Source organism: Saccostrea echinata, unplaced genomic scaffold (assembly GCF_033153115.1).
Source record: "Saccostrea echinata isolate AGI-Se365-2 ecotype Australia unplaced genomic scaffold, CSIRO_AGI_Sech_v1 ptg000036l, whole genome shotgun sequence".
Classification (NCBI taxonomy): Eukaryota; Metazoa; Mollusca; class Bivalvia; order Ostreida; family Ostreidae; genus Saccostrea; species Saccostrea echinata.
Window position 1 is genome coordinate 4,793,496 of NW_026889785.1, and position 16,321 is coordinate 4,809,816.

The 16,321-nt window shown below is 36.2% G+C and overlaps 1 protein-coding gene across 1 annotated transcript; it reads right to left on the bottom strand.

Annotated features, from left to right (window-relative positions):
• Positions 1-3,723: 3,723 nt before the first annotated feature.
• On the bottom strand, positions 3,724-6,007 carry LOC133199913 (uncharacterized). The gene is made up of 2 exons (XM_061335715.1): positions 5,629-6,007; positions 3,724-4,046 (listed from the first exon to the last, which is right to left on the bottom strand). The coding sequence occupies exons 1-2, from the start codon at positions 6,005-6,007 to the stop codon at positions 3,724-3,726; spliced, it is 702 nt and encodes a 233-aa protein (XP_061191699.1).
• Positions 6,008-16,321: the final 10,314 nt, after the last annotated feature.

A 16,321-nucleotide genomic window follows, 5' to 3' on the forward strand; every position in this document is an offset into this window, starting at 1 on the left:
CGAACCCAATCAAAAGGATTAACATCGGTTTATTTCATTGATATCAGTATACCAAAGGTGGAAAAATTGTGGACTTAGAAGGACCCTTACACGTAGATATTCTTTAACAAGATCGTTTGGATTTAAATGGGGTCGCACTTTCCCTGAATCTATGGTCCAGCAAAGATTCATTTAGATTACAGTCAGCTGCGGGTAAAGATTACAAGATACAAATTATCGATGCCAGTTTTAAACTTTGCATTCAGCGACCCAATCCTGCCCTTATCATGGCGCATGTGAAGTCCCCTGCTGTCTATTCCTACTTGTTTTCTAATTTAAAAATTACTTCCATCGCTAAGGGGGAATTCAGTTTGACCATAGACGACGTATTTCTAGGAGAAGATTATAAGAAATCTCCGTATAACTTTCAACATTTTAATTGTAACTTTGTAGCTTTCTACGTCGACGGACAATCACTTCCCTCCAACCCCTTCCAAGCAAATTACGAGACAGATGCATACTTGGATGCTTATCAAACCCTCCTTCTAGGTAGAGAGCATGTTAGTATAGAGCGAGGGGAATATCCCATCGGAAATGCTTTGTATGTATTAAACATTAATCCCTACATCGACTTGTCGCTTGGAACTAAACTTTGCTTTACCACTTCCCAAGAGTGTTACTTTAATATTATACGGAAAATTCCCGCAAATTCTCCACATTGATCAGTCTAGGAGCTTTATATTCAAATGAACAATTACGAATTTAAACCATTATTTATCATCATACAACGTTCAGATCGTATGCGCCGGCGACCTGCCCGCTGTTGCGAAAAAGCACAAAGTTTGGATCGTGAATACAGACGAATGCGGGGGAAAAGGTTTACATTGGGTTGTTTTTTATTTTCCCTCAAAAGGATCTATAGAGTTCTTTGATTCCCTCGGAAATCCCCCGGAACATTATTATAGGAGATTTCAAAGTATTTTGGTATCAACCGACAGAGATATAACTATGTCGATTCAAGAATCCAGTCAGAGAATTGTACCTTGTGTGGACACTACTGTATCTATTTTATCTTACAAAGAATTAAAGGACGTTCCATGAATAACATTGTACATGACTTTAATGATTTAAATACGCAAACAAACGATCGTTTTGTGTCTGATTTTATAAGTAATATGTATAGATAAAACCTTTTCTCAATAATTTTCTGTGTTTTTTTTTCTTCATTTTACTCCAAATCAAATATCATCAGTTATAATTATTGTTTGTAGTGAGGTAATGAAGTTGAAGAATTATAAACAATGGCGGTGCACGGATTATTAGGGAAATAAAAAAGGCGAATTTTTAGTAAATGCGGATTAAATCAATTCATGTGTTGTTTCAGTTAGACGGTACCTGTAGTGTCAGTGAATGAAAAAAAACCCACGTAAATTAATCAACAGACATTATTTACACAGATAAATCTATTAAGTTCTTTTGATAATAAACTCGAAACTATCACTTAATTCGTTACAATGGAATTGTTTATTTTTGTCAAAGTAGAGGGATGTTATTATACCTTCTCAAGCTGACCACCGTGTAGTGTTTGAGTTAATCAGAGTAATAACGAACTAAAATAACTTCTTTTAAATAGCCCTTTATATTTAAAAAAACTCGATTATTATACAACCGTCACCCAGTTAAAAAACAAAACAAGAAAACATCGTGGGTCAGAGAAGAATTAGAAAGACAGGAGGGATGTGTTGGGGTTACATGTACACAAGATTTTCCCCTGTTCCATTCGAGTGCAGACTTTGCTGCGAGATCAAAGTGTAAGCAACTCGTTTGTTGCATGGATTGCTCTCCCGCAGGTGCCCTCTCGCAGTAGAACGACAATATAGGTAAGTTATTATGATTGTTAATTGGTGTATATTAGTGTGGTTTAACATAAACATTGCATAGATTTTATAGTTATTTTTGTTAAAACTTTTTTTTTTCTTTCAGACGCTGCTTCATCTTGAAATTTAACAAACGCAAAATCGGGGGGGGGGGGGGGTAGTAACTTATTGAGTAAACTGATAACACTATATTAATATATAAAATTTATTTCTTACTTCTCCTTGACCATTGGAGGTGTCTATATGTTTATTTTACCCGTGTTTGATCATGCATAATAGAGGAGTTGCGTCTTCAATGAGTAGGGTTTCAACAAAACTACAATGTATTAGCCTCCTCATTAACTGTGTATATCGCTCAGTATTTGTATTTTTATGGGAATAAGGGCATTCACATTAAAGAATTGTTTTAGTCGAATACAACGGAGATTTAAGGGAGACTAACTTTAAAAAACACTAAAGAGTAAAATCTTTTTAAAAAAAAAAACGTAATTAATAATACTACTTTTCATAAGAAAAATCAATGTCGATTTGAATAATGTCGCGAGATAATATTTATGGATAAATAAAAGATAATATTATTACGCGAATAAAGTTGTAATGTTCAGCATATTCAGTTCAACACTGTGCTAACTATGAGTCGTATATAATCAAACTTACTACAGACGTATATACACATTATGTAATATCCCTTACATGCAGCTGGTCCGCTAAGCGAGGGAACAGTCTTCGGGTAACACCAAAGGCGGCGCTAGCTCGTGTGTGACTCGGCTTTCAGAAGGGAGGCAATGGGATGGAATTCTTCAAAACTGCGGCGTTTGTACTTCTACGGAATCAAATAATTTAAGTTACGTCTCGCTATGATTTATTGTTTTTAAATAATGAAGACAAATATCAATCGTTAATTTATCTACTTCATTGTAAATAATAATTTTTTTTTACCCAAAAGCTACTTCACCATATGGACACTTCCACTGGTCAAGAACCAGTTCCATTTTAATAATCAGGGATGTTGAACTTAATTTTTAAGTTTTAAAGATCAATGTATATATCTATTATCTAAGAATTTTCCCCATTATTCTTTAAAACAATAATACCCTGTAGTTAGCAACGTTTAAATTTAATTTTTTGGAAAAAAAGATAACATCGTAATTTAGCTAACAATTCCACCCCTTATTGGAATGAGTTATTATTTATTATAAAAGAGATGGAGGAAGATTCCGGCCTTTTTCTGTCTGAAATTTTCGACGCAATGCTAGTTCTTTCTTTGGTGATTTTGTTGGCGTACGCCAATGCGCAGTGCAGGGTAACCGAAGGGGTGGTAAAGTGCAGAGATTTGAGAGAATTTGAGTCAGGGAACTTCTCAATGGCAAGCTTTGTCAAAGTCGGACGAGTGAGGGGAGATGTAGACTTGCGGGACTATCCGTTATTGGACCGGCTGTTAGTTAAAGACCCCCAGACCAACTACGAATCCATCATTGCTAATGCCTGAACCATGATTCAAATCAGTTCTCGCACTTGCCAGGTAAATATACACTTACTCAAAAGTTAGGGACCATCACTATTTCTGTGAAAATTCTTTAAACTTTCCATTATCTTAGACCAATCCAATTAATTATTTAATTTTTGTTTATAAATCTGAGTAGATCTAAACTCTCCTTAGTCAATGCATGTTTCGAAATCACCTGATAACTAATTTGTTTTATGCAAATAGTAATTTTCCAATGATAAGAATACAAGTTGAAAATGTAGAATTTAAAGTTTCATTTTAATTTGTTGTGGACAAAAAGTGCTAGCAATAAGCATGTTTAACTTTATTGGCATTTAGAGAGTCATCAATTTATTTTCAACATTTTATAAGCATAGGTATTTAATAATGTGTACATCCACCACAACTTTTGTACAGTTCTTTTACACGCCTTCTCATGCTGTGGACAAGTCGTCTTAGGCGGTTTTGGGGGAACTGTCTCCATTCCTGAATTAAAGCATCTTTCAAATCCTGTAAGTATTCACATCTTGGGGTCCTCTGATTAATTCTACGACCAAGATAATCCCACAAATGTTCAATTGGGTTCATATCTGGGGACATGGTGGGCCAGGTCATAGTTTCAATGGATTCATGGGAAAGATAGTCTTTAACTATTCGGGCCCGATGAGGTCTAGCGTTGTCATCTATTAGTACAGGTCGACGTGCTAATGAATGATCATCGAAATGAGGCACAACTAATTGGCTTTGTATGTTGTACCTGTACTTTGTGCAGTTAAGGTGCCATCAGGAATGTGCAGCTCCAGTTTACACCGCAAAGAGAAACATCCCAATACTGGGCCTAGATTAAAATATTGTTTGTTTGCCCTCAGCCGACCGACCCACAAAAATTCGCCCGACTCAAAATATTTTATTGCTCTTTTTTCATTTACATTTTTTGTTATTCAAATAATTTCAAACTAGTTTGTTTTAATCTTGTTAAAACTTCTTTAAAGTCATTTAGATGCTTTGACTAGTACATATAGCATTAAAAATAAAATCTAACTGGCGAAATCTGTGTTAATTCTAGAATATCTATTTTGCTTATTCAGTGCATGCGGCAATATCGCCTTAGATATTTAATGTAAGCAAAGGTGTGAAATGTACAGGAAATCACGTCTCGCTTAAACGCACATAACCGACAAAAGTAGTAATAGGGGATAGGAAAAATGACTGGGTATTGGAGCATAATTTGTAAAAGATATCAAACATAAATTATTGTTAAATAAATTTAAAATGCTTATCAAAATTGGAGGTGCTTTTTAAAACCGAAAGTAGAAAAAAAACATAGTTGATGAGGAAAAGTGCTGATTTTAACTTGCGTGTAATGTACTAAAATTTAAAAGATGGATGAGAAATGGGCTTGGAAAAACAGAGTATCCAGTCAAAACTCAAATACATTAAATGATGTTGTTCAAACTTTAAAGTTGATACCCACAGGTTCAATTGTTTCTGAGCCAGAAAGAAGTCTCAATAGGATTTAATCGCCCGCGTGGCGCAGTGGTTAAAGCGTCTGCTCTAGAGTCGCGAAGTAAGGAGTTGATCCTTACGTCGCGGGTTCGAATCCCACTGTGGGACGTGGAGACCGGTCCTTCGGATGAGACCGTATAAACCGAGGTCCCGTGTCGCAGTAGGTGCTCCCACAGAAAATGCCCCTTACATTTTTTTTTCTAATTTCTAATCCCCCCTTCCTTGATTTTTTTGTACACCTTAAGGCCTTATAATTTTAAGCATGCAACAGAAAACACGTATATTCCTTTTTCTTGTTGCAGCATAAAGTGCCCTTCTGCCCATGTACAATTATGCATGTAGGGGAAAAATCAAATTCAGTTATGTTGTGTCCTTGAGCCTAGGGTGGGCCCACAATTTTTCATGGGAATGTAGAAAATCTTTCAAAAACAAACATTAGAAGAGCAGCAATATCAAAAGTGACACAAATGAGCATTTTGGCCGTTATTCTTCTTTTCAAAAGAAAAAATAAAATATTTTGCCTACGTACCTACCCATTGTTAAAAATCTGGATCGGAAAGTGGCAAACAAACATTTTTTAATTTTGGTCCTGTAAACCGCCTCCACCAAATGCTTTTGTTCCCAATACATGTTGCTGTTTGTGTGTAGAATTAGGGTGTCTCAATACCCGAACCCTGCCGTCGTCAGGGTGAAGCAAAAATCGGTTTCATCTGACCAATGTATTCTCTGCCACGACCGAATGTTCCACCTCCTATGCTGCCGTGTCGGTAGTAAACTTGCTTCTTTGTCTCTGGGATAAGAGTGGACGTTTTATTGGCCGACGTGATCGCATCTTTTCCTTGTTTAGCTTCCTGTTAACTGTGCTTCTGCTGATTCGACCTTTGGTGTTCCATTTGCTTCTCAGTGTGTTTGCAGTGTCAGAAGTATTCTGTTTAGCTAGTCGTTTTAGAAGTCTATCTTCCCTCTCTGTAGTCTTTCGGGGTCTTCTAGATCTTTTAGCTTCTTCCACACCCCCAGTTCTTTTCCAGCGTTGTACCAGACGCAATATTACAGTCTGACTGACATTAAAGTGTTCGCCAATCCTTCTATACATCATTCCAGTTCTTACCATTCCAATGGCCTGCCAGCGTTCAGCATCAGAGAGTTTCCGACGAGGCATGGTTGCACAAAACATCACTTTTTTATTTCTATCAGTTAAGCTCATGCGAACATGGATGTGGATACAATTGAAAATGCATTGTTCGAACACGCATTGGTGGCCTTGAAGAAACCGGTTTTACAAGTATTTGAATGGAGATATCGATGTAACATAAAAACAAATAATAAATAAACGTTTGATTGACTAGTAAATCTGAAAATATTCAATCAAAAATATATTTTTGTTACTTTTAATTTTCATATCAAAGTGGGTGGTCCTTAACATTTGAGTAAGTGTATATATCTTTAAGACTTTTCATTTATTTTATCGATGTCATTAAAATAATAATAATAATAAAAATAAAAACTTATCAGGTAAATATATCTTTAAGCATTTTCATTAAATATAGAAAAAAAGAAATAAAAATTAGGCATTCATGTTTCTTGTTTCTCTTATTAAGAACGGCCAGCAGAGCAGCGGCGTCACTGACCAGATGATCTCCATCAACCTCCGGACCATAGAATAGACTATCGTAACTTTCAGTAAGGTTTGAACTTTAATTTGGAAAAGAGAAAATAATGGATTATATAAATCACAAAACAAGTTGTTTCTAAAGCTATATTTTGTTTATTTAGACAAACCTTGGATATATGCTATCCTTTGAGGGACAAGTGTAGTGGTTCTCGCATTCTCCTCGCTGGTTTTACGTGCAATCAAAAGAAAGTGTCAAGGAAGGCGGATGGACATTGAGATCAAGTCCCAGTCTCTTACAGAATTCGACGCAGTTGTTATGCGGGACTTTAAGACTGATTAACTTTTTTCAGTGATTTACCAACTGGGACTGTTTGTTAGAAGACGAAGAGCCGAGATTGCACCTCGCTCAGTCCGACCCCCCACACCTCCACCAGCTCCTCAACCCAGACCGCTCCGCCGCTCCACCCAATAGACTTACCTACTGATTTAATTTGTAATATGTACAACTGTCAGATTCTCTTTGTGTTAAATTATAAACACTGTTAATATGTTGGTTCCTCTGATATTCTTTATGCATTGAATAAACGGAATATAAGTATTTGGATTATTTGTAATCTTTGTATTATTGTGTCAGTGGTCATTTTGTAAATTTAAGAACATTCTACAGTGCTACAGTCTTTAACTTCCTGTTTCAACAGGGAACAAAACTGAAAAGACATGTTGAAATTTAAACTTTTTAATTTTTACAAAAATTACAAACATGTAAAATTTCGGAGGATTTCCTCCCTTGAAGCTCCTGCTTCAGAGCTTCTAAGCTCTCCTCCAGCCGGAAAACTCGCTGTTGTAGACTTTCTTCTGCGAGTGTCTAAAATGATAAATTATATTGGAATGAAAATAAAAATCTGTGTTCAATAGGTTACATTCCTACGAAAATAAGGAATTTATGAAAATCTGGGGCCTGTTTTACAAAAAAAAATTTACGACTAAGACCAAAAGAAATTTCAGTTGATTGTAAATTTTTGCAAAATTAATGATTGTTTAAAATTGCTAGCATAGATGTATCTTTCTACATAATTTTTAAAATAATTTAAAAATTTCTTTTTAATATAATAAGAAAGATATTAGCAGAATTAAATTTTGGTGTTAGTCGTAAGTTCTTTTGTAGAACGGGGGTCCTAGATAATTGTGGTAAAGAAATACATTAACATTAAACAATACAAAATAGGAGCAGAGCAAACACGGACCTCCAAACATCAGAGGTGGGATCAGGTGCCATGGAGGAGTGAGCATCCCCTTCCGACCGGTCACACCCGCCATGGGCTCCTTGTCATGATCGGGAAATAACTGAAAAATCCGTCGACAATTCAGTGTGTAAATAATGGCCTAACAATAAGTATGAAAAAATCTCATCTGAAAGAGCGAGTGTTAATTATGCAGGCAATTTGTACTATATGCAACAAGTCGTTTTATAACAAATCTTCTTTCAAGCGTCATTATAAGATGTACACGAAAAAACAGAGTTTTCGATGTGATTCAGGTGTCTGTGGAGCCACCAGTTGGAGGAAAAGGGAAGAATTGGTTCCTTCGAGAACAAGAAAAGGATAAGCGTAAAGGGTAAAGTTATTACGGTGAGTACAGTTTTTTTCAATTACACAATATTGCAAGAATATCAAAATAAGTAGAATAAGGATTATTTTAATGTAATGGAATCTTGATATTGTTATTGGTGATCATATTTTGTTTCTTTGTGACCATGATGACGTGACTCTATTTTGATATGACTAAATAGTCTCTAAAGCAGCAATTATTCTGATAGTATCAAAATTATTACATTTTAGGCTTATAAAAATTGTATAACTGTTAGTTATATTGAAATTTAAGTGTGTTCAAAATACACTTTTCCTTTAAGGTTTCAAGCGTCATTGAAGGCACCAAGTCTAGGAGGAAAGTTGTCACACTATCAGATGGACAGGCATCGATTGATGTAAAATTGTGGGGAGGTCTATGAGAGACTGAAGTTCACGAGTGCACCAGCATCGTAATGTCCTGTGTGCATGTTGATCTGCATCAGAACAAGAGGTTGCTGAACTCGACAGGGAGCACTGAAATCAAGGTAAAGTCCTGAGATCAAGATAAAGTCTTGAGATCAAGGTAAAGTCTTGATTCAGAAATATCTTTAAGGATAATTAAAAAAAAAAACTTTTTAAAGAAATAGGTAACCTGATTGATATTTTCTGGTAAAGTGGGAGAATTTTGTAAAATTGTGTCACAATGTCAAAAATATGTGCAAAATCTTGTATAGAATTGCGCCGAAAACGATACAAAGTTGCTTATCTAAGCAGCAGACAAAACTTACGATCTCTTTATATTTTAGGGATTGATTATTTATAGGGATGTCAAATTGGTCAATATTTGACAATCGGTTACTCGGACGTTTTTCCGATCGAGTACCGGGGTACTTGGTAAAAATGTAATTAAAAAGGGGTTTCTGAGCCCCGTTAAGCTCTGCTAAACCCCAAAGCTATTTTATTACATTTACTAATGTATCTGTGGTCTACGATTGCAGACCCCATTCCTAAAGAACCCCCACAGAAAAAGTCCCGAAGATTGAGATTGGGTAATGCAGCTAGAGATCAAACTCTTTTCTTGGGGTATTGCATTATTGAAAATTTGTACGCTGCTAACTTCATATCATATTTCAAAGCAATATATGATGGAAATGCTGATATTGCCAGCATCAGTTTCTGAAAACATCCTTCAGACACTTTTCTCAGGAGTTTGCTAAACTATCTAAGAGTCTCCACTTCACCAATTAAATCTTCGGTTCTTGAAGTCCTTAGCCTTTCTGGAGTTACTGTGTCATTAATCGCCCATCCCTTTAACCTTGTTATTAGCCTTCTGATAAGCATCAGAAGAGTTTCCATTCTTTTGGAATTTCCTTCATCAACTTCTGAATGAATATTGGCGACATGTATTGAAGAAAAAAAAACCAGCTTTACAATTCAGCAATATGTTGATAATTTAAGTTCATTTGTAAAATATTCAAATTATGACATCGGCGTTTATGTCACAATTAATCATTGTATTACCATAATTTCCTTGACTTTTTCACGTGGAATAAAAATGCAGGATTTGATGTATAAAACGATATGTAGTTTGTAATAAAAATATGATAGTTAAGAAAAATAATTAGATTTAAAAACGTTACACCCTATATGTAAACATCGATTCCAACGGAAATTATTTTTAAATTTTAGTACTTTATTTATTTGTCAAATAAAACACAAAAGACACAATTAATACACCAGAAATTACAAATATTTTACAGTTCTTGGTTGGGATCTATTTGATATGTAACCTTAATAGTTTTATTATCTAATTACTTTGTCTAGGGCAATAAATACTCATTTACATTTCTTTCATTCTGTTTGTATTTTGATTATTGATGTAGATGAAGAGTTTACTGGATTTATTGAGGAGTGTCCTTTGACGAGTAAGTAAAATTATACACAAAAGTATATACATCCCAATTTTATACTTTGTGTAAGTTTTATTTATTGTAAGGAAAACAGAATTGAAATAACCTATGGTCCATTGGCTTGAGAGGGTTTGTTTTGAGGTAGCAGCATTGCAAAAGTCCTTCAGGGACAAAAGAAAGTTGGACTTTGAAATTTTGCTTGTTACAAATTGATTTTCATTTTGTACTATGATAACTAAGTACAGAAATGAGTGAATCTGGCAACCGCTGAAATTTAAATGACGATTAAATTATAAATGTTTCTGTAAATGATCAGCAAGCGGTGATCAACTTATAAAAAAAATGAGATATTTGATACAAGACATCCTGATCAACGGGACACAGAGTGCTCAATGCAATGAGGGATGTTTTTCCCAGCACAGGTAATTTCTAGTGAACACTGAAATTAGGGGAAAATTGGAAACAATAATTCAAAGTATGAGATAAAAATCATATTTTTTTCTTGTATTCAGGCATGATATGTATATGGGATATTCCAGAGAGAACACCAACCCCGGAGAGAAAAGTAATGATCAGAACAAAACCGATTTACCATGCAGAATTCAGACAAATTCAACAAGTTTCGCAAATCAGTGAGTCTCGAAGAGGATTCTCTTATGTGATCAGAACACAACGGATTTACCATGCAGAGATTCAGACAAATTCTCCAATTTTCGCAAATCAGTCTTTAAGAGGATTCACTTATGTGAATTTGTCTGGATCTCTGCATTGTAACTCCGTTTTCTTCTGGTAATGGGGAGGTCGTGAGTTCGAATCTCGGTCGCGACTGGCCCAAGTCAATAAAAATGGGTAGCAACTGTTCCTTCGTGCGCTTGGCACTTCGAAGTGAAAAAAATACGGGTCCTTCAGACGAGACCTTAAAAACCGAGGCCCCGTGTCACGGCAGGCGTTGGCACGATAAAGATTGACTGATTGATTGATTGTATATTGTTTTACGTCCCATTCGAGAATTTTTCACTCATATAGAGACGTCACCATATACCGGTGAAGGGCTTCAAATTTTGACCTTTACTCGGCACTCAGGGCCATTGAGCAGTGAGGGATCTTTATCGTGCCAACGCCTGTCATGACACGGGGCCTCGGTTTTTAAGGTCTCATCCGAAGGACCCCCAACTTTCACTTCAAAGTGCCGAGCGCATGGCGAAGGAACAGTTGCTACCCATTTTTTATCGACTTAGGTCAGTCGCGGCCGAGATTTGAACTCACGACCTCCCGATCACGGAGCGAGCGCTCTGGCGACTGAGCTACCGTGAACGGTAGGCACGATAAAGATACCTCACTGCTAAATGGCCCTGAGTGCCGAGTAAAGGTCAAAATTTGAAATCTAATTAATTAATTATTGAAAACACAATGCATGGACTTCAAATGGTTTTCGGCATTCTTAAACTTTTCAGTTAACATTCTGCAACCTATCAATGAGAAGTTAGATTTCTTTGTGGAGATGAGTACCAGATCAGTGCGCAATAACCCAGAAAAGATATCACTCCTCTGGGATCTCAATGTCTATAGACGAGTCGCCATTTTAAAAAAAAAGGAAAACAAGATGTGTTTGTGAAACACTGATGCCCCCGTATGGCAGCTTATGGCGAAGGTTAAAGTTTCTTCAAATGCAAGTCAAAATCCAGGCCAAAAGATAAAAAAATGTTGATACCCAAAGAAAGGTCTTTCTCGAGGAATACACCTGTGAAATTTGAAAGACCTAGATACAACTGTTCAAAAGTTATGGCCAAGGTTAAAGTTTTTTAGGTCACCTGAGTCACTCAGGTGACCTATTGCTATCTCTTTTCGTCCGTCGTCGTGCGTCGTTCGTCGGTCGTAAACTTTTGAACATTTTCAGCCTCTTCTCTGGAACCAGCAAACCAATTTCATCCAATTTTGGCATATAGCATCTATGGGTGAAGGGGAACAAAAATTGTGAAATTCGTGGCCCCTGCCCCCCTGGGGCCTGAGGGGTGGGGCCAAAACCATCAAAATTAATGCAATCTTTAAAAATTTTCTTCTTTACTCCTGGACATCAAGCAGTCAAACTGTTGGCATGATTGTAATAAGCATTGAGCCCTGTACCAAAATTGTGAAATTCATGGCCCCAGGGTCAGGGGTTCTGGTGCTAGGGCGGGGCTATATAGATCATATAGTGAAAATGCATTATATCTTTGAAAATCTTCTCTACTCCTGGGTATTATTGAAACAAATTAAATACATAGTTATGATAAGCAAGAGTGACTCTACCAAAATTGTGAAATTCATGGCCCCAGGGTCAGGGGTTCTGGTGCTAGGGCGGGGCTATATAGATCATATAGTGAAAGTGCATTATTTCTTAAAAAATCTTCTTCTCTACTCCTGGGTATTATTGAAACAAATTAAATACATAGTTATGATAAGCAAGAGTGACTCTACCAAAATTGTGAAATTCATGGCCCCAGGGTCAGGGGTTCTGGTGCTAGGGTGGGGCTATATAGATCATATAATGAAAGTGCATTATTTCTTTGAAAATCTTCTTCTCTACTCCTGGGTATTATTTAAACAAATTAAATACATAGCTATGATAAGCAAGGGTGACTCTACCAAAATTGTGAAATTCATGGCCCCAGGGTCAGGGGTTCTGGTGCTAGGGCGGGGCTATTTTGATCATATAGTGAAAGTGCATTATTTCTTTGAAAATCTTCTTCTCTTCTCTTGGGTATTATGTAAACAAGTACATGGTTATGATAAGCAAGGATGCCTCTTCCAAAATTGTGAATTTCATGACCCCTGGATCAGAGGTTCTGATATTAGGGTGGGGCTCTATTTATTATATAGTGAAAATGCATTAATGCTTTAAAAATCTTCTCTGCACCTGGGCATATCAGAGGCAAAAAGAGTAAAAGTTTTAATAAGGAAGGGTATTTTTACCAGATTTTTGAACATCAGAACCATTTAATCAAGTGTTCTGGTCCAGGCCAGGGCTCTATTAATTTGTATTCTACTGAGAGGAGTTATTCCCCTTTGCCATTTACTTGTGTTAATTAATCACTGTAAATAATGTACTTGAAAGGTTAATAGAATAAGAGAATTATGCAAGAATTTTTATTGTATAATACACAAAGTACTTTCATAGTTTTAATGATCAGGTAGACTTGTAAGTAACAGATAAATAAAAATGAGACACAAATAACTTGTCTTATTAAATGTTCATCAAAGACCAAGAGAGGCCAATGTAAGAGATTTCAACAAGGAATTAAAAGAGTACAGAAGCACTGATTATAAGTTTGTTTATGTACTGTCTGTTGAGAGTGATAAATGGGGAACAGATTAGAACCTAATTTATGTACTGTTAATGAACACTAGACTAATTATTTTGTTGATCCTGATCACCCTATTTTTCTTGCTTTTGGGCAACAAAGCTTCACCTTTCAGTTCATTTTATACTCTATGGATCCTCTAAATTGTATTATACTCAGGTGACCGTTAAGGCCCTTGGGCCTCTTGTTATTTAAAAGTCAAAGGTCAAGGTCAAGGTCAAAGTGGTTGGTATCCAATGGAAGATCTTGTCACAAGGATTACATATGTGAAGTATGAAAGCCGTAGCACCAACCATTCAAAAGTTATGGCCAAGGTTAAAGTTTTTCAAAAGTAGGTCAAACTCCTAGGTCAAGGTCAAAGGGTCAAAGTGGTTGGTATTCAAAGGAAGGTCTTGTCACAAGGATAACATATGTGAAGTATGAAAGCCCTAGCTCCAACCATTCGAAAGTTATGGCCAAGGTTAAAGTTTTTCAAAAGTAGGTCAAACTCCTAGGTCAAGGTCAAAGGGTCAAAGTGGTTGATATCCAGAGGAAGGTCTTGTCACAAGGAATACACAGGTGAAGTTTGAAACCCCAAGCACCAACTGTTCAAAAGTTATGGTCAAGGTTAAAGTTTTCCAAAGTAGGTCAAAGGTCAAGGTCAAAAGGTCAAAGTTGTTGGTATCCAAAGGAAGGCCTTGTCACAAAGAATACACATGTGAAGTTTGAAACCCCAAGCTCCAACTGTTCAGAAGTTATGGCCAAGGTTAAAGTCTCATAAAATTTTGCAAAGGTGGGTCAAACTCCAAGGTCAAAAGGTCAAATATGATGGTACCCAAAGAAAGGTCTTGTCACAAGGAATACACATGTGAAATATGAAAGTCATAGCTGCAGCCAATCAAAAGTTATGGGCAAGGTTAAAGTTGACAACAGACAGACAGATAAACGGACAAACAGACAAAAAGATAAACAGACAGACAGACAGGACAAAAACAATATACCCCCGGGATCTTTCGATCCGGGGGCATAATAAACGCATTTTCAATTCCTAAAAAAGGATTGACCTATTCCTTCTCTTCAGGTTGTCAATATAAAATAAATGACAATGTCTGTTAGACGAGATTTTGTCCGTACCATTTCTTGGAAACTGTTGCAAGGATTTGTCTGAAAATTTGTACACTTAAAACTACTCATTAGAACTAAAAAAAATTACAAAGTATTTAAAACAGTTTTTACATTACACAGCAGATAGTGTAAATCCATTTGTTCCTTGGGAATAATGAGTGGACATGCATCCAGTTTAAGATTAATTAATGAGTTCAGTGTGGGAAGCTGTTACGGCATCTCTGATCAAGCAGGTCTTATCTATATCTCCTGGGAATTGGGCAGAAAGAAATAACGATCTCTGTTGTCTAAGTCTCTTTTAATTTATGTCTGTCAAAATACATAGTAACTGGAACTGTTGGCATGATTGTAATAAGCATTGAGCCCTGTACCAAAATTGTGAAATTCATGGCCCCAGGGTCAGGGGTTCTGGTGCTAGGGCGGGGCTATATAGATCATATAGTGAAAATGCATTATATCTTTGAAAATCTTCTTCTCTACTCCTGGGTATTATTGAAACAAATTAAATACATAGTTATGATAAGCAAGAGTGACTCTACCAAAATTGTGAAATTCATGGCCCCAGGGTCAGGGGTTCTGGTGCTAGGGCGGGGCTATATAGATCATATAGTGAAAGTGCATTATTTCTTAAAAAATTTTCTTCTCTACTCCTGGGTATTATTGAAACAAATTAAATACATAGTTATGATAAGCAAGAGTGACTCTACCAAAATTGTGAAATTCATGGCCCCAGGGTCAGGGGTTCTGGTGCTAGGGCGGGGCTATATAGATCATATAATGAAAGTGCATTATTTCTTTGAAAATCTTCTTCTCTACTCCTGGGTATTATTTAAACAAATTAAATACATAGCTATGATAAGCAAGGGTGACTCTACCAAAATTGTGAAATTCATGGCCCCAGGGTCAGGGGTTCTGGTGCTAGAGCGGGGCTATTTTGATCATATAGTGAAAGTGCATTATTTCTTTGAAAATCTTCTTCTCTTCTCCTGGGTATTATGTAAACAAATACATGGTTATGATAAGCAAGGATGCCTCTTCCAAAATTGTGAATTTCATGACCCCTGGATCAGAGGTTCTGATATTAGGGTGGGGCTCTATTTATTATATAGTGAAAATGCATTAATGCTTTAAAAATCTTCTCTGCACCTGGGCATATCAGAGGCAAAAAGAGTAAAAGTTTTAATAAGGAAGGGTATTTTTACCAGATTTTTGAACATCAGAACCATTTAATCAAGTGTTCTGGTCCAGGCCAGGGCTCTATTAATTTGTATTCTACTGAGAGGAGTTATTCCCCTTTGCCATTTACTTGTGTTAATTAATCACTGTAAATAATGTACTTGAAAGGTTAATAGAATAAGAGAATTATGCAAGAATTTTTATTGTATAATACACAAAGTACTTTCATAGTTTTAATGATCAGGTAGACTTGTAAGTAACAGATAAATAAAAATGAGACACAAATAACTTGTCTTATTAAATGTTCATCAAAGACCAAGAGAGGCCAATGTAAGAGATTTCAACAAGGAATTAAAAGAGTACAGAAGCACTGATTATAAGTTTGTTTATGTACTGTCTGTTGAGAGTGATAAATGGGGAACAGATTAGAACCTAATTTATGTACTGTTAATGAACACTAGACTAATTATTTTGTTGATCCTGATCACCCTATTTTTCTTGCTTTTGGGCAACAAAGCTTCACTTTTCAGTTCATTTTATACTCTATGGATCCTCTAAATTGTATTATACTCAGGTGACCGTTAAGGCCCTTGGGCCTCTTGTTATTTAAAAGTCAAAGGTCAAGGTCAAGGTCAAAGTGGTTGGTATCCAATGGAAGATCTTGTCACAAGGATTACATATGTGAAGTATGAAAGCCGTAGCACCAACCATTCAAAAGTTATGGCCAAGGTTAAAGTTTTTCAAAAGTAGGTCAAACTCCTA

Bases quoted from the DNA above. Each gene is read 5' to 3' on its own strand.
- LOC133199913 (XM_061335715.1), bottom strand. From the start codon at position 6,007: ATGCCTCGTCGGAAACTCTCTGATGCTGAACGCTGGCAGGCCATTGGA. The intron at 4,047-5,628 runs GCAAGTTTACTA...ATCATTCATTAG, and splicing joins CTTATCCCAGAGACAAAGAA to CACGTCGACCTGTACTAATA.